The sequence below is a fragment of the Balaenoptera ricei genome, chromosome 8 (genome assembly GCF_028023285.1).
Source record: "Balaenoptera ricei isolate mBalRic1 chromosome 8, mBalRic1.hap2, whole genome shotgun sequence".
NCBI classification, from domain to species: Eukaryota; Metazoa; Chordata; class Mammalia; order Artiodactyla; family Balaenopteridae; genus Balaenoptera; species Balaenoptera ricei.
The window spans coordinates 78,797,609-78,821,242 of record NC_082646.1 but is presented as its reverse complement, the minus strand read 5'-3'; the positions used below and the strand labels follow the sequence as shown (position 1 = coordinate 78,821,242).

Genomic DNA, 23,634 nt, shown 5'->3' with positions numbered 1-23,634 from the left:
CCTCAGAAAATTAATGAAAGATGTGCTTTATCAAAATAAGCTAGTAATTCAAGAATGGAAGAATAATAGATTGAAGAAAATATAGTATTCAGTATAAAAGAAGTTGAAGAGAAGTCCCAGAATGATGGTGAGTCGGAGCCTGGGATGATCAAAAAAAATAAACAGAAACAAAAATTCCAAAGAATTCCTTTTGTAATTTACCAGGCTGAAAGGTGATCTAAACCGCTGATGGAAAATGTGGGAATGAAAGTGATAAATTCATAAGGAACTGAGAGGGGTGAGGATTTAAATTACTTACATGTATAACCTTGATAAAAATAAAACAAATTAAACAAAAACTGATAGGAATTTGTGTTTTCTTGCATTAGACTTATCTAGTCTATTATTGGCCTTTACTGTCGAGTGAAAAAATGCCTAACATTTATTTACCTCTCCCTTATTGGCCTTCATGTCTTATGATTTGTAGCACTCAATTTGTAACTTAGTCAAATACCCCCTCTGTACTGGTTCTTTTGTATTGCATGCCTTATATCCATAATTACCCTAGCTTTTCCACAAGGTAGGAAACATAATACAGTGGACAGAGCAGAGGCTTGGCAGTGAGACATCTGGCATTGAAACCCAGCTCTAATATTAGCCGATTATCTTTAAACCAACTAACTAATTTTGCTGACTGTTGGTTCATTTGTCAAGGGTGAATAATAAAGCCAAACTTACAAAGTTATTATTATAGCCTCTGGAACCACTATTTATTAATAATAGGTATTCAGTAAAATAAGTGGGTCCTCTGCCCTCTGACTGACCTCAAAGAAAAAGGTCTTACTTTTTCTTTTCTGTTACCTTGGTATCTTCAACAAGAGTAAGTGAGTAAGAGGCAATCCACTGTACTTAAAATATTCCTAACTTACTTTTTATGACAACAAATACTTCCTTCAAAATAGTCTATTGAGATAATGCTAATTTTCTGCGGAACAAACATGCATAGAAATATATGCCTAAAGGGAGAAAAGAGACTAACTGGCATGAAAGTTAATAAAGGCTTACCTCCATAATTATGATGAAGGTCATCTTAGCAGCAAGGACATGCCAGTACTGCATACTATGAAAATATTTATCCTCATGATCAGGAGGATTTCTGTAATCTCTGTACCTGAAAAAAATGGAAATAAATGCAAAATGTAAGCTATAACTTCAAACAAACAGACCTAGTATAAATTCATATTATTTCTTGTAAGAGACCCTTTCAGTTGACAACAAAAGTCAAGTCAAAGGAAAATAATTGCTATTATGATACATTTATCTTTCCTATACAGATAAAAATAATAGCCATATGTTACTTTTGTATAGTATATATGTAGCAGGAGACACAAGTGAAACTGCTCTCTGGCCCTTCAGAGACAAGTTTCTCTAGAGTCAGCAAAATTTGCTCTTTCCATTCCATTCCCTCTCTTCCTAGTCCTTAACACACTTAGTTCTATCATCACTCCACCGACACCAACTGTCTCCTATCATTAAACTGAAGGAACATTTTAATCCAGATCTTATTTGACCTGTGAAGAATAGAACTTGACATTGTTGACCATTCCTATTTTCTTGAAACTCTATTTTCTCGGCTTATATGACACTGCATTGTTTTTGTTTTCCTTATTATCCTTCTGGGGTTTTCTTGGTGTTCAATTTGTGAGTTCATTTTTTTCTGCAAGTGTCTAGATATTAATGTTCAAAGATTCAGTTCAGGTAGGAAGTGATGACATCAAGAAATCTGACAGCTGCCCATGTTATGATTCCTCTCTATATAAATATAGAATATAACAATGCTTTTGTCTACCTGTGTTGCAACATTTTGCTGTTTTTTTTTTGTTGTTGTTGGAATCCCAGATGAAGCAGTTGGTTTAAGGTTTAAGTTTAAAAGACTTGATGTACTATATATATATATATATATATATATATATATATGTATATATATGTGTATATATATATATATGTATGTATATATATATATATATATACACATACACACACATACATAAATAAATATATATGATCTTTAAATCCTAGAGTAAAAAGATCCTCACAGTACATGAGACACTGAGTGTGAAAGCAGCAGGTTTACAAATCCAAGTTCACACTCCCTACATGGAAGAAACATTTTAAATGGGATGGCTGGTGAACTAATCATATTGTTATATCTCTCTTCCTTACTCTGTCTCTTTTTGAGGACACATAGTTAAATTCAAGTAGGTTAAATGCACGTAAAATATGACCATGCTGTATGATTATACATATTACAACTTGGGACCAAGGAGGCATTTGTTGAAGAAAATTTTTCCAATAAACTTAGAAAATAAGAAACAATTCAAAATTGACATTATCTCTACCCATAATATTATCTTACTTTTGGCCATTCTACTTTTTCAAATCAGAACCATACAATGTGTGAATTCTAGAATTGATGCACTTTATCCAGGAGTTTTACTGCCCCAAGTATATATTTTTTGTAAGACATGAAGGAAATGGAGAACTTAAGAAATACATTTAAAAAGCAAAATGAAAACAAGAGAAAACCTGCAAGTGGTGAAGTCTCGTTTTTCCGAAGGTACAGTGTGGTTTGGAAAATCGGCTATCAGGAATATTGACAGGCTGTTATTGACATACCCTCTCATAGGCTGAATGGCATTTTTTGAGTAGGCATAGTAGTAAACTAAACGGGGAATCATGTCCGATGTAAATGCAACAATAAAAGCCTAAAGGACAAAACAAGAGGGAGATCATGAGTTAACAATGCAGTTTTACAAATGTCTGATTTGTATATCTTTCAGTTCCATATGTATTATGGATGCAAAATGATTAGAATGCTATTATTAATCAAGTTAATATATGAGTCTTTGACCTAGAACATAAAATAGTTCATTTATAGTGTATAATCAGTATTCCAAGATTTCATAGCTAGAAAGTGCTACATTGAAAACTTAACCTAAATGTATCTGTCTCCCAAAACACTATGCCTGTGTCTATCTCTTTCCATCATGGCTTGCTATTTCTTACATTTCTTATTATTTCATAACACAGTTCTACTCTCCTTAACCAAATTTACTTGACTGGACTTGTGTGTGTGTGTGTGTGTGTGTGTGTGTGTGTGTGTGTAGGGAATGGAGAACGAAGAAAGAGAAGACCATGTACTGGTAAATTTCCCACAGTCCAGTGCAATTAATTTCAGTATTTGATGCCATAGGAATGGTATTTTCCCATCTTTTCCTAAGCTCTGGAATACTATAAATGTCATGTTTCCTTTAGGTAAGACAAGCCAATTTAAAACCATTTGGCTCTGCCATCTAAATTTTTAGTGGTAGATTTTAAAAATCTTTTAATATTGCTTCTATAGTTACTGGTCCATTTCATGTTTTATTAGCACTTACTGAATATATTTTGGCAGTTTTATTTCTAAAAAAGTGACAATTTCAAATAGATTTAAAAATTATTAGAATAAATGCATACATAACATTCTTATAATTTTCTCACTTGTGCCCTGTAATTCTTTTTTTGTTTGAGATTTTCAGTTTTGTTTATCTTTTCAATGAACCAACTCAACTTATTTAGCAATTATATTGCTTTTTGTTTGTTTTCTAATTTATTTCTGTTTATATTTTCATTAATTCTTTCTTACTACTTTCTATTGATTGGTTTTACATTTTTTCTTAGTTTCATAAGTTACATGTTCAGTTCATGGTTTCCTTCTTCTTTTTCAATAATAAAAGTATTTATTGGTATACAGTTTTTATAAATATGGTTCTGGCTGATTCCTAAAATCAGCTAGGAAAATATTGATAGGTTTTCATTTTAATTAAGCTCTCCTTATAACTTCAATTTTATTTCATCTTTGTACAATAAGCTTCCTTGGAAGTGTGAATGTTAAGTGGTTAAATTTTCTTTTTTGGCTATCTTATATCAACTTCATTATTTATACCATTATTGTAGATGAATATTCATTGTAAAATTTCTGCTTTTGGGAATTCAGTTTTATTATCATTTTTAATAAGTGCTCCATAAAAATAACAGGTAAATGTTGTGTATTCTGTTTGTAGTATACAACTTTATGTATAATCAAGCTTTAATTGTATTATTAAATCCTTTATACCATTACTTATTTTCTGTCTACTTTGTCACATGCTATGAAACTATATCATGGTATTTTAATAAGCATGTTTTTACAATTTTCCTTGTATATCTAAGAGTTTGCATGTCATAGAGTTGCCTATGTTGTTTAGCACATAAAAGTTTAGGGATGTTTTACCTTTATGGACCATGATGAAATCAATGTAAATAAAGATTGAGTTAAACATCATTCACATCTCCCCATCCTCAAGAAAAGAAAAAAGTACAGTTATTCCATTGAAATAGGTCTACTTACATTAGTTGCAACAGAAAGGACAGCCATTCCATAAAGAATGTCTTGCCAAACACCTATGCTATGAGCCTTAGCAGCTACAGGTCTCCTGTACTGAGTCGTAAGCTTCCAGGCATCCACTCGAATCTCTATTATATTATTCAAGAGAGCAAGAAGAGGAGCCAAAGGAAAAGAGGCCACAAATAATGTAACAAATCCAAACTGGATAACTGCAGGGATAAAAGAAAAATTCACAAACTCATTATTGTGGAGGGGAAAACGGGGAACACTCTGCCTAACTCCTGCTACTTCCCTCATTTTGGAGGGATCTACATCAGCAAAACACTCCAGGCCTCTTTCCAGCTGTCCACGTCCTCTTCCCTACAGGAAGCACAGTGACTTATTTGTTGAGCTGGTCATGCATAGCTCAGCTCCATACCTGCTGTTTCTTTTGAGACCTGCTTGTCTGAAGAAAGCATTTATTCTTGTTAGATAAGATATGGTTATTATTCATAAAACACAGTCTTTTACTATGGTCTATGTTTAGGTCTATGCTAGCCTAGCATTTACATGGGTATTGGCACATCAGTGGGGTAATCAAGTTTTCTATTTTGCTGATCTATGTACTTTTTCAGATCAGGGATAATGACCTACTCATTTGTATGTTTGGGGTATATAAAAACACTCAACTATAAGCCTTATGAACGAATGCATTATTTAAGATTTGAAGATGTTAACAGAGGAAAAGGTAGAACAAACAAGATATCTGACAACAAATCAGGAAATGAATCATATAAAGCATCAGAAATATATATAAATTTTATGTGGGCAAAGGAAACATACATATCCTGGAATGAGGTATTTGTTAAGGTCCTGATCTTCTGTACTAACTTGACAGCTTTCTAAATAAGTTTTACTCTCTTTCCTCACTGAGGCTTAACACCTGTGTAAGCTGGCTTCTCTCTCCATTTTTCTTCTTTTGTTTCCATCAGTGCTTGGGGTGAAAGAATGCATGCAGCTGGCAAACTTCCCACATGAGTGAAGAAAAAATAATAAGAGATATAAAAAATGGCTTTCCATTGAAGGAAAAAAGAAAAAAAGAATCTTCCACTAGTCCTCTATTTTTAGTTAGATCTTGAGTGTTTCTGGATTTCAGCTCTTCTCATAAGATTTCTCATTAGAATCAGTCTTGTCATCTATTAAACCAAGGGAACAAACTGCCTCCTTCCTGACTTCTCTACTGAATCAAGGAATAGAAAGTTAAGACAAAGTATTATGTAGAAACAGCTTGAATTTCTAAGTTCAAATCCCAGATCTTTACCTATAATCTCTGTGGCCCATGGCAAATTACTTAACCTATCCAAGTTTCAGTACCCTCTAAGATAAAATGACTATTTCTGTAGAATGTTTCAAGATTAGAGATAATGTATGTAAAATATCCAGAATAAATTAACTTTTAGTGGTGTCTCAATAAATGGTAGTTAATCTTATTATGAAACCCTGATTTCATCTTTTAATTCCAGTTATAATCTCTGATACATTTATGCACAAATTCACTTGAAACATAAGCAATTAATTAAAAATTACAGCCTTATTACTCCAGAAAGCAAGGACTACCTAATTTTATAACTGGAGACTTCTTCCTATTTGTCCTGATTTACCTATTTTTATCCAGGTATCATATGTATGTGTTACAGTGGAGAATCAGTAACAAATTCAGGTCATCTCCGTTATTCTACCATGACTTTTATGGGCCATGAGAATAAGTTGGGAAAACAGTCCTCTTTAATTCCACCAAAGAAAGAGAGAAGGACATTTGAGAGGAAACACCCTGAGTAGACTCCACAAGCAGTCCCCGTTATTATCTCTCCTAAAATTTCACCTCAAGGTCTCTTCTCTTTTCAATCCTTAGAATATTTTATGCATTTCTTGTGTTCAATTTGGGTTTCCCTTGCATAACTGCTTTTAGCCTTCTTCTTTTCAGCCTGAAACAAGGGACATACACTAAAGGTATGTCAGACTCTGTAAATGTTTTTCGATGTATTCTTTCTATGAGCAGTCACTGAGGCAAATGAAAGGAGAAAGCTGCTTAAAGTAATTTGAGACAGGTATTAAAAAGTGATCCTTACTTATAACAGAATTCCAGAGATTAGCCTTAAAAAATGCAAGTCTTCATAGTTAACAAAAAGAGACTCAGAAAGATATGGCAACACTCCCTCTCTCCTGTGGACATGGAGGGAGAGACAGTGTTCTGCCTTATAAAACTAAGCCCTGGGGCTTCCCTGGTGGCGCAGTGGTTGAGAATCTGCCTGCTAATGCAGGGGACACGAGTTCGAGCCCTGGTCTGGGAAGATCCCACATGCCGCGGAGCAGCTGGGCCCGTGAGCCACAATTACTGAGCCTGCGTGTCTGGAGCCTGTGCTCCGCAACAAGAGAGGCCGCGATAGTGAGAGGCCCGCGCACAGCGATGAAGAGTGGCTCCCACTTGCCACAACTAGAGAAAGCCCTCGCACAGAAACGAAGACCCAACATAGCCATAAATTAAAAATAAATAAATAAATAAATAAATAAAAATTTAAAAAAAAAGGAAAGCATTAAAACTAAGCCAAGGGGAATTCCCTGGTGGTCCAGTGGTTAGGACTCTGCCACAAAACAAAACAAAAACCTAAGCCAAATAATCTAGTTGGACAAGGCATTAAATTAAGATCTTTCTCAAGAATTGACATTGGAGATTTGTATGAATGTTTGTAACTGGCACTCATTTCTTCTGTTTTAGGTTAAAACAAATCTGCCCTTGTTAAGTGTTATCTGAACGGGTTTCCATTTCCCCCTCCCCCCAGCCCCTGACAACCTCCATTCTATCTCTGATTCTATGTGTTTGACTATTTTAAGTACTTCATGTGAGTAGGAGTGGAATCACACAGTTGACTGGCTTATTTGATTTAGCATAGTGTCCTCAAGGTTCATCCATGTTGTCACGTATAGCAGGATTTGTTTTTTCTAAGGCTGAATAAAATAAAAATCCATCATATGTATATGTATACCACATTTTTTTATCCATTCATCTGTCAATAAATATTTTGACTGTTTCCACAAAAAAAAGTGATCCTTACTTTATTTGGTTCAACAGTATTAACATTAAATTGATAGGAAAAATATCTCTGAGATTGGTGTTTTGAAATTAATTTCATTCTGCATTCTATTTGGTGGGAAATAGAAATATTGAACCAATCTTTTCCATATCCACCCATCTATCTTTTCATCCACTAGCCAATGATTTACTGAACACCTACTATGTGCAAGGTAGGAAGAAATATTAAGAGCTGAAAAATACTTATTTTACTCAGCCTATTCCATGTTTCAAGGCAGTGGTTGAAAATTACCTGTTTCCAAGTACTCATAGAATAGCCCGAGAGAACCAAAAGTTTCAAGGTCATGGTCCTGCTCCCATCGACTGTATAGCTTTTCAGAGTTGGTTCGAGCTTTTCGGCGTCTCCACCAATTCAGAACAAAGCTGTTGGAAGTGATAAAAGTAAATACATGAAATAGGGTTTAAAAGAAAGGGGTCAGAGAATCAGTGTTAGATCTAAAAAATGGCGGTAAGGGAGGGTAAGTAAGTTTAGATCACAGAACATGTACAGGTAAGACTACAGCTAAAGTCCAAGTCAGAGCCTTGTGTTCTGTTCACAGTACTTGATGAGGGCAAAAGATCTTTACTTGGGTGATTGAGAAAGTGAGACAACCCTGACTCTCTGCAGGGAAATGTATTTACTCAGAGACAGTTCTGTTAAAGAGCACGTGGAGGAGAGGATCACTACAGGATGGTTTTTTATCTATTTAATTCACTAACCTTTATGTTGTCATGATACTCAGAAGGCCACTTGGGGAAATGAGAAGTGGGTTACAATAGAAAATGTATGACTAGGGAAGGAAGAGGTTATCTAACACATGAAAATAAACGCAATAATCCTAAACAAAATATTACCTAACTAAATTCTATACTATATAAAATATATCATGATAATACTGGATTACTTAAGGAACAAAAAGATTATTTTTATCAGAAACACAATCAATGTAAGAGACCATATTAACAAATTTAAGGAGAAAAATATAAAATCATGTTGATTGATGAAGAAAAATGCATTTGATGTATTTCAATCACCTACTAAAACCTATTTATGACTGAAAAGTAGGAAAAGAAGAAAATTACCTCAATCTGACCAAAAGCATCTACCAAAATCCTGGGGTTAACATCATTCTTAATAGGGAAAAGTTAGAAGCATTCCCTTTAGAATCAAGAACAAAATAAGGGTGTGAATGATCACATTCAAGACTTTACTGGAGATCTTAGCCAGCACAATAAGATGAAAAAGAAAAAGGCAAAAGAATTGGAAATAGAGGAGACATCTATGATTACTAACAGTAATGTGAATGGATTATCTGCATAGAAAACCCAAATGAAGTTAGACAAAAATTATTAGAAATAATAATAGAGTTTATCAATATATTGCATTCCTATATACCCACAAAACACAGGTAGAAAATATAATTTTTAGAAAGATACCATTTACAATAGCAATTAAAATGAAAAGTACCTAGAAATGGATTTGACCAAAGATTTATAAGACCTGTATGCCGAAGTTTAAATATTTATTTGAAGTCATTAAAGTCCAAACTAAATGTTCATGAATAAAAAGACCTGGCATAATAAAATGTCAGTTGTTTTATTGAAACAACTGGAATGTAATTTCAGTCAAAAAACCAAAATACTTTCCCATGTGAAATCTGACAAGATGTTTCTAAAATTTACACAGAAAGACAAAAGATAAAGGATAGTCAAGATATTCTATAGATGAGGAATAAGTTAGTAAAACCTGTCCCACCAGATATGAAGAGTTATTATAAAGCTGTATTAAGAGAGTGTAGTATTGGTGTAGGGATAAACAAATCCTGGAACAGAATGGAGGCCTAGTAATAGCCTTGTACTTGCCATTTGGCATAAATGGTATTGCAGATCATGGAGAGTGAGGAAGAGGGACTTCTCAATAAATGGTAACATGATATATATTATATATATATAATATATATGTATATATATTATGTGTGTGTGTGTGTGTGTAAGAAATTAAATTTGACCTTCATATCAAACACAAAAATCTTTTCCATGTATATTAAGAATTTAAAAGAGAAAGGCAACAATAATGTTAAAATGCTAAAAATATTTAGATGTAATTATATGAGAATAGGTTTTTGATCTTAAGGTAGGAAAGGGTGTATTAAACGAGACTTTAAAAATGCTAAACCATAAAAGAAAAGACTGATAAAAATTTTGCTCTAAGTATCTACTTTTGTCCATCTACAGCAGTGGATCCCAACTGGAAGTGATTTGGCCCACAAAGGGACCTTGTGGGCTGTCACAACTGGGGGGAAGGTGGGCTACTGGCATACAGTGGGTAGAGTTCAAGGATGCTGCAAAACATCTTACAATGCAAAGGACAGCACCTCACACCAAACGATTATCTGGTCCAAAATGTCAATAGTATTAAAGATGAGAAACTGTGATTAAAGATACTATTAAGAAATAAAAAAACAAAACTTGTGCTGAGATAAAATATTTGCAACACATATAACCAAAAAGCAAACAAACAAAAACGCAGTAACCAGAGTTATACAGTATTTCTACAAATCAATTAGAAAAAGATAAACATACAAGTAGAAGAATGGTTAAACAACACAAATAAGCATTTCACTGAAGAGAAAACACATATGGTCAAAAAAGGCTCATTCATGTTCTTAATCAGGGAAATGCAAAATAAGACCAAAATGAGATATCATTTACACCCTCCAAATTGGCAAAAATTAACAAATAAGACAATATGAAATACTGTAGCAAATGTGTGAATTAAAAGGAACACATTTTCTGCTTATATCAAAACCGAAATACAAAGAAAAAAGGAATGCTAAAAAGGGAAAAGAACACCTGAGATTTTTGAGACAATATCAAAAAGATGGGCATGCATGTAACTGGACTCACAAAGGAAAAGAGACCACCCAGTTCAAGAAAGAGAACTTTGCTAGGAATCACAGAAGCGCTTTTATGTGTTCCATTCCAATTACAAACCCCTTGATCCCCACATAGTAACCCTCATGTTGAATTTTGTAATCACTTCCTTGCTTTCTCAAAAAAAATGGTTTTATCATCTATGATCCATTTTGAGTTAATTTTTGAATTAACTCGTGGAGTTTTGTTATTTTGCATATGGATGTCCAGTTGTTCCAGCACCAGCTATTGAAAAGACTGTTCTTTCTTCAATGAATTATTTCTGCACCTCTGTCAAAAATAAAATGACCATATTTGTGTGGATTTATTTCTTCAATCTCTGTTCCATTTGACCTATATGTCTATCCCTTCAACAATCCCACGTTGATTTAAATGGTTTTATAGTAAGTCGTAAAATTGAAGTGTAATTCCTCCAAATTTATTCTTCTTCATCAAATTTGTTTTGACTATTCTAGTTCATTTGTCTTCAATATAAGTTTTAGCATCTACTTGTCTATATCTACTAAAATCCTACTGATATTTTGATTGGAATAACAAATCTATTTATCAATTTGGGGGATAACTGGCATATTTAATAAGTTGAGTCTACCAATCTATCAACATGTTTCTCTCCACTCGCATAGATGTAATTTTTTTTTCAACAGGACTTGTAGTTTTCAGCATACAAATCTCATATATATTAAAGATTTATACCAAAGTACTACATTTTTTTTGAGCTACCAATTGCTGTACTAACCAATGTTTCTTGCATTCCACACTTTCATTTCTTTTTTCAGTAGTTCTTCCAATGAGGGTCTATGAATGTAAACTCTTAGTTTTTTCATGTCTAAAAATGCCTTTATTTCACCTGTACTTTATGTAATAGTTAAAATGCTTCTAGAAATCTAAGGTGAACATTTTATTTCACTAAGAATCTTGAAAATACTTTTGCATCTAATGTTATTAGTGAGAAATCTATTGAATGTAGATGGCATTCCTTTTTCTTCTGAAAGATTTTAAGATGATTTATCTCTGACGTTATGTAGATTGACCATAACATATCTGAGTGTGAATTTAATTTTATTTATTTTGCTTCATACTCAGGATTCATTTTCATTTCTGGAACTCATGTTTTTCTTCATTTCTGGAAAATTTTCAGCAATTACCTATTCAAAGGATTTTTTCCTCCACTATTTACTCAATTTTCTTTTTCCGAAACTACTAGCAGATTAATGTAGATGCCACTATATAGCCTCCTGTCACTTTAATATTTTTAACCTCATTGTCTCTCTGTTGCACTGTACAATGTGGAAATTTCTCAGTACTATTTTCCAATTAACTAATTCATTCTTCAATTGTGTCTTATCTGTAATTGATCCCATCTATTGTTCTCTTTATTTAAAGTATGATTTTACATTTACACATAATTAATTCTTTTTCACATTCATTTGTTCTCTTTCTAAAATGTATTTATTTTATTATTTTATTCTATTTTTTTTTTTTTGGCTGCATTGGGTCTTCGTTGCTGCACATGGGCTTCTTCTCTGGTTGCGGTGAGCAGGGGTCACTCTTCATTGCGGTGCGCGGGCTTCCCATTGTGGTGGCTTCTCTTGTTGCGGAGCATGGGCTCTAGGCATGCTGACTTCAGTAGTTGTGGCACGTGGGCTCAGTAGCTGTGGCTCGTGGGCTCTAGAGCGCAGGCTCAGTAGTTGTGGTGAATGGGCTAAGTTGCTCCGCAGCATGTGGGATCTTCCCAGACCAGGGTTCAAACCCGCGTCCCCTGCATTGGCAGGCGGATTCTTAACAACTGAGCCACTAGGGAAGTCCCAATATATTCTTGACTGTTGATTAAAAGTGAAGTTTTTTTGTTGCTGTTGACTTAAACATTAGCTAACAAAGGCACAATGATAATCAAAGAATTCCATCTTCTTCCAGAGGAAATCTCTCATGGTTACTTAAAAAAAAGCAAAAACCTGTAAGTCATACATACGGATAAATGGCTTCTTTAATGTTTCCGAAGACCTGTTTCCCAGTCATTATGATGGTCAACTGGGTTGTCAATTCTACTAGACAGCCTCCAGGATCACACTAGTAAGAAGGAAAAGGAGAAAAATAAAGGATGAAAGATGGACTTCTGCAACAAAAGAAATCCCAAACCAGAGGGTGAGAATCTGAAGATTTGCATTGGAACAGATATTAAAGAAATATAAATGGATATTTAGTTCCAAGTTCCAAGCATGATCACCAGTCTAGCTACATTAGATTCAGCTGTGAAATATGTTAAAAACAGATTTCTGGGCCTTATTCTTAGAAAATTCCGAATCTTTATATCTGGATTAGGGCTGGAAGTTGTTATTTTCTCCATGTGATCTGGATGCACAGCCAGGTTTGGAAACCACTGAACTGTTCTAACTCTGTACCCATGGTAGAGCCCGTTTTGCTGTACCTCTAGAAAGTTATTCATCCTTTGATGGAAGTCTTCAGGAATACAGAACTTACTTATTCCAGTTCATAGTTCATATTTTATACCAAACAATAGGTACAATATAACTTCTTGCCCAAAACGAACTGGAAAGTCTATCAGATAGCAGGATTCTAAGACCAATATGCTCTGTGGACAGAGTCAGTGTCTTAGACTTTTCCTGCAACTTGATAAAATTTGAGTTAGTGCAGGGCACACCTAAAGGTATTTAGTTAACACTGAGTTACTGAAGCCACAAACCTCACCTCTCTAGAGAATTCTTACCTCTTCACTTCTCCACACATTAAACAAATATGTGTATTTTCCAGGATAGCCCACGAACTTCCCTTTAAAGAAAGCCACATAGAAGCAGGACGAGTAAAAATTTACAAACTGAAACAGGAACATTTTCAAGGTAAGACTGCTCTCATACTCCTGGTGAGTCCGAGGAATTTCTGGTAAATAAAAAACACCAAGGTTTAATAATGCACCTTCCTGCTTCTCCTTATTTTTTTTACTCCCTGGGATAAGTGGATATCTAGTCATATTATTCTGAGAGTCTGTTGAAATCTTCCCCACTCTGGTCATAACTGATCAATATTAAGTAGCTATGGATGTGCACTAGGCTTTCTATTAGAGATTGTGTATTAATCTAATCACCAGAGAAGCCTGGGAAGCCATCATTAGTACATTTAGAGGGGTGAAGTACTTGCCTGGGGTCACACAGTCAAAATATGGAATTCAAGTGCCTATTAGACTGAAGAGCCTTATGCTCATCCCCGTAACACTCTCTGATACCCTGTAAACACATCAGATCTCTCTCCTCTGTTTTCAATCAGGTTTAAACAAAGTAAATCTTATAAAGGGCAGAGGATGATTTCAAACTGAATTGTGCTTTCCTCTCATGAATTAAACGGCTTTATCAGTTTTGAAAACAATGTCATGCAAACGGTGGCAGTAATAGTACATATTTTCCCTCTCCTTCACTTAAATGCATGATCATGCATGATCATGATCATGATCTATCTTAAAATGCATGATCACGGTCTATCATTTTATGAATTCCAAAGATAAGAAGATGTTAGAGTCTCTTCACACCACAGTGAAACAACATGAGGCATGAAAGAGTAAGGGGCCATGCTTTTCTGAACTGATGATCTCCCAAGAGCACAAGCTGATCCAGCCAAATCCATGACATTTTCAGCAACACTGAAATAGTAACACATATTCTAAAGACACAGATAACGCTTCCATTTTACTGAAATTCAGCTGCATTCCTACAAAATCTCTAATGTGAATACAAGAGATTTTTCTCATTGACAAAAGCTGAGATATTTTTTAGGTGCTTTGTTTGTAGGTGCTAATTGCTAAAATTTTTTATATTTTGGCTGTTGCTAGCAGAAAAAATAAGTAAAACTGAGAGAGAAGAACTCCAAATTTGAAAATAGTATTTAATGACAGTTGCTTCCCAGTGCTTACTCTAGTGATGAGGAAATACTGTGCTGCCTTTCTGGTTACCACCGGGCACACTGTCAGTGTACAGATTTAGAGGAGGGGGGCAAGAGCTCCTGGAGAGAGCAGTCCCAGAAGAAGCTGAGGCCTGGACTTGAGGCTCTGATCTCATCCCCAACTTGCTGGAGGCAAGGCCAGGAGCAACTGTGCTCTGTGCTAGTCTTCCTGACTGAACCTAACACTCTGCCTGTGACCCCTTCACCTTCCCTCATGGCTTTAGGAGAGATTTTTAAAAGAACATAATAATCCAGGTTCTAACACATGGCAACTGAGAAGAGAAGCACTAACTTTTAGATTTATTCAGGAGGACCTGATTGTTCCGTTTTCCTCACAATGGTTTTCAAAATCCAATACCTTCTAAACACCATACACATGAAATAAAATTTATCTGTGTCTTCAGAAACGTGTGAGGATTTTATTTAGGCTTCAACTAACCCCATCAAGGAAGGATTAAGGTAAGAATACTCAAAAAGATCTACAGAGTCCTAATTCTTTTTAGTTATTTTTCCTGCTTCCACTATAATTGGCCTGAATGTAGCTGTTAGGGGATTCTGAAGTACCAGGCTATGGGTCTACCTGAAGAGCAAAACTGCCTTAAAATGTGCCTTTAAAAAATGAACTCCCTTGGGGATTATCCAGAATGGAGGTATAGCATTGGTAGGAACCCTTTTTCAGAGTCATACTAATGACTTGGCCAGCTTACCCATTTTTGTAATCCAGGCAGATATTCTTTCATAAAAGAAATTCAAGATCAAGATGACAATAAAGTTCAAGCACGATCCAGTGAGAGATGTGGTTATCTGGGGAGTGAGGAAACTTCTGACATGCTTTAAGGATGCTTCACTTTCCATGAAGCTAGCAAATGTAGCAAAGACTGACAGGCGGTATACAATCACAGCTACCATACACGCGATGACCAGAGACATCTGGGGAAGGGAAACAAACACTGGTCACTCTGGTCTCTGAATCCCTGTGATGCATATATATATGAAACATACTCTTCTCTTCAACTCATATTAAGTTTAGCAGATCTGACATGGAAAGCAAGCCAAGTCAGTCCTTCTCACCATAGATGGCAGGAAATGAAAACTAGGAACGTAAAAGGGTTAGAGATAAAGTGTATGGTAGCAGCTGAGGAAATCGAAAATAGAAAAGTATTCATTGACCATCCTCTAGGTCTATCCTTTAGAACAAGTTGGAAAACTACCAGCAAGCCAGAGTCTGCTTGTGGCCTTACCTGTTCTTGCGTGGCCCTTAAGGTGAGAATATTGTTTTTTTGTTTGTTTGCATTTTTAAAGGTTGTAAAGAAAAATAAAGACAATTATGTGTCAGAGATGATTTGTGGCCCACAAAGCCTATAATATATCCTTTACAGCAAATGTTTGGCAACCTCTGCTCTAGGTTGTAGTTACATGTGTAGTGTGAAGATCACTTACTTTCTCAAGAAAAATACGTTTAAAGATTCGATTTCATTTCCCCTCAGAATACTGCCATTAGTAGTCTGATATTCCTGGTAGTTTAGATATTTGTATAAATTTTATACCTTCACATATTACAAAATCACAAAGATCTTTATATCTATGATTGGAGAATTTTATTGTGAAAGTTGAGGAGCTGAATCAAATTGAATGAGTACTAGAAATAAATGACAGTGATCTTTCTGGAACCACACACCAGAATATTTTTCAAGGAGAGTACCAAATTGATTATCACCCCCTTTTATTCTATCATCTCTCCTAAAATGATTGTTATATCATCTAGGAAAACACACAATTAAAATAGAAAAACCAATACCTTTATCAAAAAAGGTTAAAGATAAAAAATTATAGGACAATATGGAATGCTGAGGTTAAAATACAGTCTACAACTGCTAATTATTTATACTTCAACAGGCTAACTTCTCAGAGGGTAACCTTGCCTGTTTTCCTAAAACTAAAGGTCAACTGTAAGAGGACATAAATTTTGAAAGGGGAGGCCAGGAAATAGATTATGATGATGGAGAAATCTATCAGGTAAAAGGCATGGAAAAAATCTGACTCCCTAACAATGGAATATGCTAATTAAATTCTTCATGTAGAAGATGTAACATTTTCTTCCATTTATCTTGGCAAGAGAATGAACCTTAATGGTATAAAGTTTTTCATTTTGTATAAGTATTTTAAATGGATAAAAGATAAATTAATAATGTTTTTAAAAAACTAAACAAATAGTCTGAAATCGAATTATTTATTATACCGTTCTGGTTTCAAGTTATCACCAAATTAACAAAGAGCTGGGGGAGGGGGAGGGACGGGCTTTAAGATAAAGCACCTCTCTCTCCCCCCAACTCTTTATCCAAGGTTTAATCATGGCACATCCATGTAAATTACAGTTTATTTTATATAAGAGCTCCATTCAAGATAAAAAAGAATACTGTGGAGTGGGAGGGAAGAGAGGGACTCGAGCCATTGCAGACAAAACTACTGAGGTAGTCCCAGTATGATCTTACATCAATAGATGATAATGGTTTTTAAACAATGCTCACCCATAAAGTCACCGTGGCTCCCGATAAAAAGTACCATGGAATACGACTACACAGAGGCAAGTAAGGTTCCATCTCCTGTAATTTTGAAGAAATCACAGCAAAATTCAAAATCTACCCTCAAAGTTGGGAATCCAAGCAGTAGTCAAAATCACAAAGCCACGTTAAAGTAGAAACCTCCCCAATGGGTTCACCACAGCTCATGGAATGCTACATTCTAGTAGTGGTTCCTTACGTTTAGGTAGAAACCTTTAGGGCTCTCAGATGAAATATTTTACAAATGATATGAGATATAAAGGATACACATTATTTCCTGAGTATTGAATTAGAGTTGTATTTAGGGAGAAGGAGACAGGAAAAACAAAGTCAAAACCTGAGGGCTGCTGCTTAAGTGGACATGCCTTAATGATGTTAAAATTTTCTAATTGAATTAAATTGAATTGAGTTGAGTGCACTGCTCTGTAATTGCTCTGTATGATATTAAGTAGGGTGCCTTCTTTATATTTATAGGATTAATTGCCTTCTTCCACACAGTTCAGGGGCCCAGACTTTTCTACAATTATGTTTTTTTAAGTCATTAATGGAAGATATTAATTATACCAGCTGATATTTTTAGCTATATCGAGAGGCAGTTAGATCTTACGGCCAAAATACTGTCATACAGTAAAAAATAGTTGTCAGCAGAAATCTAAATCATGTAATTCTATTTAACATATAAGATTTTACATCTGTACAGTCTCAAGGATTTTTCAGAAAGGACTGAATGCAAACAGAACGTAGCAGTCAGGGTAGGCTGCCCAAGAGCTCTATTGAACCCCAGGATGTGTGTGGATACGTCTGATTATGTACATGTGTATGCATGTGTGTATCCAATGTGTCTGTGTGTTCGTGTGTGTGTGCATATTTGTGTGTGCATGTGTGTCCATTCCTGCATGTATGTGTTCCCAACAGACTCAAATGTAAGAATTCTGGTTGTGCTTAACCACTGAAGAAGCACTGCAATGAAGTAAAAAAAAAACAAAAAACCTCTCATTTCCAAAGCCATTAAAGCTAAGTGAAGTAGATGATTCACAGTGAATCAATACATATTGTTTTTCAACTGGTTTCAAATGTAAACATTCAGTACATCTTGTTTTTGGTCAACAGTGTTTGGCAAAGCCAATAGGCCTGCTTTTATTTTCTTTTTTATCCCATTAAGTATGAACAAATACATATCATGTCATTATTATGACGATATCTCTTTTAATATATTTTTATTAATTTCAAATAGCCACCCAAATTGTTAATGTATTTTCTGAGGTGATTTTTCTCTTCATTCATTTGCTGAATTTTTTGTAATGTTTCAAGGCAATTTAATAAACGTTTAGTGAATGCCTGCACTATGAGAAGAATGTTGAGTATTATACACAAGAATAGTGTCCTGAACAGAGTAAGGAATTCTACTGAAGAGATTTTTAGAGACATATTCTATTCTCTCTTTAATAGCATCAGGTAACATGGCGATTATAGATTATGGAAAGGTGGGGACTCTAAGAATATGCAGCCAAGAGTCTGCAAAGTCTCTTCCATTTTCAAATGAAACAAAAATGAGGTACCAAGAAGTCAAATAACTCAGTCAACAATATACAGCCAGTTTGCCAGTTATCCCAAAATCTAGACTTTCCTTTCCAGACACCAGTGCAATGATCTTCCCATTATTATTAATTAGAACGGACTAGGTGAATAAACTTCGGTCGAATAAAGCAATCACTCGTAAGCCCACTACCTTAATACAATACTACTTTAATTTTCACACGTTAACTTAGTATCATTTCCATGTCTATATATTTATATACAAAGCCCACAGCATGCACACTATTTTCCATTTCATTTTATTTCACTTAGTATTAAAACTATGTATTTCATGATATGATGACTTGGATTTGCTTCAAAATAATCTAGTGGCAGGGAGGGGTAGGTGTATAAATGAAAAAAGATTGCCCATGAAATAATAATAATTGAAGCTGGGTGATGATTCCATCCTGGGGCTCACTATACTTTTCTACCTACCTTTGCATGCGTTCAAAATGTATATTAGAAGCAAGTAAACAAGTTTATGTGATTTATATGTTGTAGAATATTTTAAAGGCAAATTAAAATACACATCATTATTTGAGAGGCCATCCACAGCAGTGTGTCCACTGAAATATGCTGCTTATTTCAGTTTCCTAATATACCTTAGTCACTGCGTTAATTTTCCTGTGTGTGCACATCGCTTCAAATTCAGGTCTCAGCTGGAGCTGCTGCTGTTCCTCCTCAAAGTCCACCAGGTCCCACTCATACTCCAGTCTGGCTTGTCGCTGCTTCCAAAACTCCAAAAACAATGTGACTATGGGCAAAGAAATGTATAAAAACAAATATAATAAAGAGATGGAGGAATAAGTGAATAAGGAGATAATAACTAGATTTTTCTTTACTTTAAAAAATCATTTTGGTTGTATGACGGTTCTTCTGTCGCTGTTTGATGATAAAATTATAAAATTATTAATTTTGGCATAATACTATGTAATAGTATTGAAATAACTCATATATAGAAATACAAATTAGTTTCTTAGACAGCAGTCCATGCAAGAAAAATTTTTTTCAGGCACACTATTCTCTCTCTCTTCATTCAGATAATTTGAAATAATATTTAAACTTGACTTTTTACTAACACCTAGATTTTGTTTGCATGTCTTTTACTGAAATCATTCAAGCAATTGTACCACATTCTCAGGCTTAGAGAAATTTCAGGAAAACATAGGAGCCATTTCATAGCACAGTATGTCTCTCTCTCCCTCTCTGTCTCTCTTTGTCTCTCTCCCTGTCTTTGTCTCTCTCTCTATATATATATGTATAATATATAATATTATATAGTATAATATACAATATATATAATTTTTAAACAAACTTTCACTTAAAGAATAACATATTTACAGAAAAGTATATAAAACATTACCAACACCCCCAGAAAAACCTTCCCTTATAACCCTTCTAAGGCATAGATGTAACTAGTTTACATATATATATATATATATATATATATATATATATATATATATATGACACACACACACACACACACACCAGTTTCTTTACCCATTCATCTGTCAATGGACATTTAGATGGTTTCCACATCTTGGTTAATGTGGAGAGAGTTGCAATGAACATAGGAGTGCTAACATCTTTTCGAGATCCTGATTTCAATTATTTTGGGTAAATACCCAAAAGTGGGATTGCTGGATTATATGACAGTTCTATTTTAATTTTTTGAGGCACTTCCACACCGTGTTCCAGTTGTACCATTTAGCATTCCCACCAGTAGTATGCAAGAGTTCATTATAATTCTCCACATCCTCATTATTTTGGTAATAGCCATCCTGACAGGTGTGAGATAACATCTCATTGTGGTCTGATTTGCATTTCTCTGATAACTAATGACATTAAGTATTTTTTCATATATCTGTTGGCCATTTGTATAACTTCTTTGGGGAAATGTCTATTCAAGTCCTCTGTCCATTTTTAATCAGGTTAGGTTTTTTTTTTTTTTTAAACTATTGAGCTACAGGTGTTCCTTATATATATTTCCGAGATTAACCCTTTATCAGATAGATGGTTTGCAAATATTTTCCGCCTTTCAATGGGTTGCCTTTGCACTCTGTTCATTGTTGTCTCTGCTGTGCAGAGCATTTTAGTTTGATGTAGTCTAGCTTATTCTGTTTGTTTTTGTTGCCTGGGCTTTGGTGTCATCTGCATGAAATCATTGCCAAGACCAATGTCATAAAGATTTTCCTTATACTCTCTTCTAGGATTTTTACAGTTTCAGGTCTTATGTTTAAGTCTTTAATCCATTTTGAATTGACTTTTGTGATGGTGTAAGATGTGAATGAAAAATGTTGCCTGCCATATCAGTAAACAAAGGATGTTGCAGCCATCAAGCCACTACAGCCCAGATGGTGAGCCCTGAGGGAACTCAAGATGGGAAAGAACAGGATACTGGCGCTAGATAGCTAAGGTGCATATCAAAGGAATGATTTCAGTTAGCCCAGATTCTTGCATCTTTCCATACAAAGAAAAGTGCTAATTCATTAACTTGAGGTACCTGGTTTTCTTTAATTAACAGTAATCTTTTGATGTTTGGACTACCTGGTCTTTGTTGCAAAACTCCTATGTATCCTGGCTCCTCCCTTACCTCTTCAGAGCAGTTCCTCAGAGCTATCTGAGAAGCTGCCACCTGGGCTTGAAGTCCTCAGAAAGTCTGCCAAATAAAACAATTCTCAACTTTCAGGTTGTGGATTTTTTTTCAGTTGACAAAGATAAGGATCCAATTTCATTCTTTTGCATGTCGCTATCCAGATTTCCCCAGCACCATTTGTTGAAGAGACTATCCTTTCCCCATTTTGTTTTCTTGGAAATCCTGTTGAAGATTAGTTTACCATATACATGTGGATTTATTTCTAGGCTCCATTCTGTTTCATTGGTCTCCATGTCTATCTTTATGCCAGTACCATACTGTTTTGATTGCTGCAGCAAACAAACAGTTCCTAACTGGCTTTCTCCCCAGGGCTAAAAGCAGAGGCAGCAGACACAAATGCCCATCTTCCAATCTTTCTTTGAAAGAGATTTACTTGCAGACTTTAAAAGCTGCTGCCTGAAGGTCCAGCTTCCAAACAGCCTGCATCTAGGTGCTGACTGAGATCTTCCCATTTGGGACACTGATGGGTTTTGGCACATCCCCCAAATACTAGGAGCCACTAAGAACAAAGAAGGCAGCTTGGACAATCACAGGCCACACTTTCAAGGCTGGGAGAGGTAGCTGTTTTACCTAATGCACAGAAATCAACACAGAGAGTCAAGGTAAATGAAGAAACAAAGGAAAATATGTTCCAAATAAAAGAACAAGATAAACTGCAGAAAAAGACCTTAATGAAATGAAAACAAGCAATTTACCTGATAAAGAGTTCGAAATAATGGTCATAAAGATGCTTACTGAGGTCTGGAGAACAATGCATGAATAAAGTGAGAATCTGAACAAAGAGACAGAAAATATAAGAAAGTAATAAACAGAGATCATAGAGCTGAAGAATACAATAATTTTATTGTAAAATTCAATAGAAGGGTTCAGCAGCATACTACATCAAATGAAGAAAGGATCAGTAAACCCCAAGAAAGGGAAGTGGAATTCATTCAGTCAGAGGAGAAAAAATGAATGAAATGAAAATGAAAAATGAGTGAAAAAAAGTGAAGTCAGCTTAAGAGAGTTATGGGACAATATCAAGCAGACCAACACTTGCATTATAGGGGGTCCTAGAAGGAGAAGAGAGAGAGAGAGAGACAGCATATTCAAATAATGGGTAAAAACTTCTCTAACATGGGGAAAAAAACAAATATCATATCTAGGAAACCTGCTGAGTTCCAAAAAAGATGAAAGCAAAGAGAACCACACTGAGACACATTATATTTAAAAGGTCAAGAGTTAAAGACAAAGAGAGAATCTTATAAGCAAGAAGAGAAAAACAACTTATGTATAAGGGAAACCTCATAAGACTATCACAGATGTTTCAGCAGAAACTGCAGGCCAGAAGGGAGTAGCATATAGTCAAAGTACTGAAAAAAATTTGAGGACCAAGAATACTCTACCTGGAAAGTTTTCCAGACAAGTAAAAGTGGAAAGAGTTTATCACAACTAGAATGGCTTTTCAAGAAATGTTAAAGGGACCTCTTTAAACTGAAATGGAAACATATAAAAGTACAAATCTCACTAGTATAGGTAAATGTATAGTTAAATTTAAAATACTCATGTTATAATGGTGGTAGGTAATTCACTTGTAAATTTACTATGAATGTTAAAAGACAAAAGTAGTAAAAATAACTGTAACTGCAATAAAATTGTATAACTATAATAATTGGTTAAAGGATACACAAGCTAAGAAGATATAAACTGTGACATCAAAAACATAAAACATGGGAAGGAAAGTAAAAATATAGAGCGTTAGTATGCATTTGGAATTAATTTGCTTTGCTTGCAATAGAATGTTATAACTATAAGATGTTTTATAAAAGCCTCACTGTAATCACAGAGCAAAAACCTATAAAAGACATGCAAAAGATAAAGATAAAGGAATCTAAGCATACCATTACAGAAAATTATCATACCCCAAAAGAAGAAGGCAAGAGTGGAAGAAAGGAACAAATGAATTACAAAACAATTAACGAAATGGCAATAGTAAGTCCATATCCATCAATAATTACTTTAATGTAATTAACTAAATTCTCCAACCAAAAGTCACAGAGCGGTTGAATGGAAAAAAAACAAAACTCAGCTATGTGCTGCCTACAAGAAACTCACTTCAGCTGTAAGGACACATATATATTAAAAGTGAAAGGATGGAAAAAGATATTCCATACAAGCTGAAACCAAAAGAAAGCAAGATTAACTATACTTATATAAGACAAAATAGACTTTAAGACAAAGATCACAATAAGGGAAAAAGAAGATCTTTGTATAATGATAGAGAGATCCATCAAACAAGAAGGTATAACACTTATAAATACTTATGCACCCAATAGAGGAGCACCTAAAATATATACAGCAAATGTTAACAGACCTGAAGACAGAAATTGTCAGCAATATAATAATAGTAGGGAAATTCAACACCCAATTTTCAACAATGGATAGATCATCCTGACAGAAA

The 23,634-nt window shown here is 34.7% G+C and overlaps 1 protein-coding gene across 6 annotated transcripts in view; it reads right to left on the bottom strand.

The window, feature by feature from the left end:
* Positions 1–23,634, bottom strand: part of ANO5 (anoctamin 5) — a 100,193-nt gene that overhangs the window by 5,426 nt on the left and 71,133 nt on the right. For all 6 annotated transcript variants that reach the window (XM_059931269.1, XM_059931270.1, XM_059931274.1 and 3 more), the window contains 9 exons: positions 19,138–19,289; positions 16,925–16,999; positions 15,104–15,326; positions 13,174–13,343; positions 12,418–12,515; positions 7,768–7,898; positions 4,409–4,614; positions 2,566–2,744; positions 1,045–1,150 (listed from right to left, as the gene is read on the bottom strand). In XM_059931269.1, the coding sequence (XP_059787252.1) occupies positions 1,045–1,150; positions 2,566–2,744; positions 4,409–4,614; positions 7,768–7,898; positions 12,418–12,515; positions 13,174–13,343; positions 15,104–15,326; positions 16,925–16,999; positions 19,138–19,289 (1,340 nt within the window). The remainder of the gene's footprint in view (positions 1–1,044; positions 1,151–2,565; positions 2,745–4,408; positions 4,615–7,767; positions 7,899–12,417; positions 12,516–13,173; positions 13,344–15,103; positions 15,327–16,924; positions 17,000–19,137; positions 19,290–23,634) is intronic.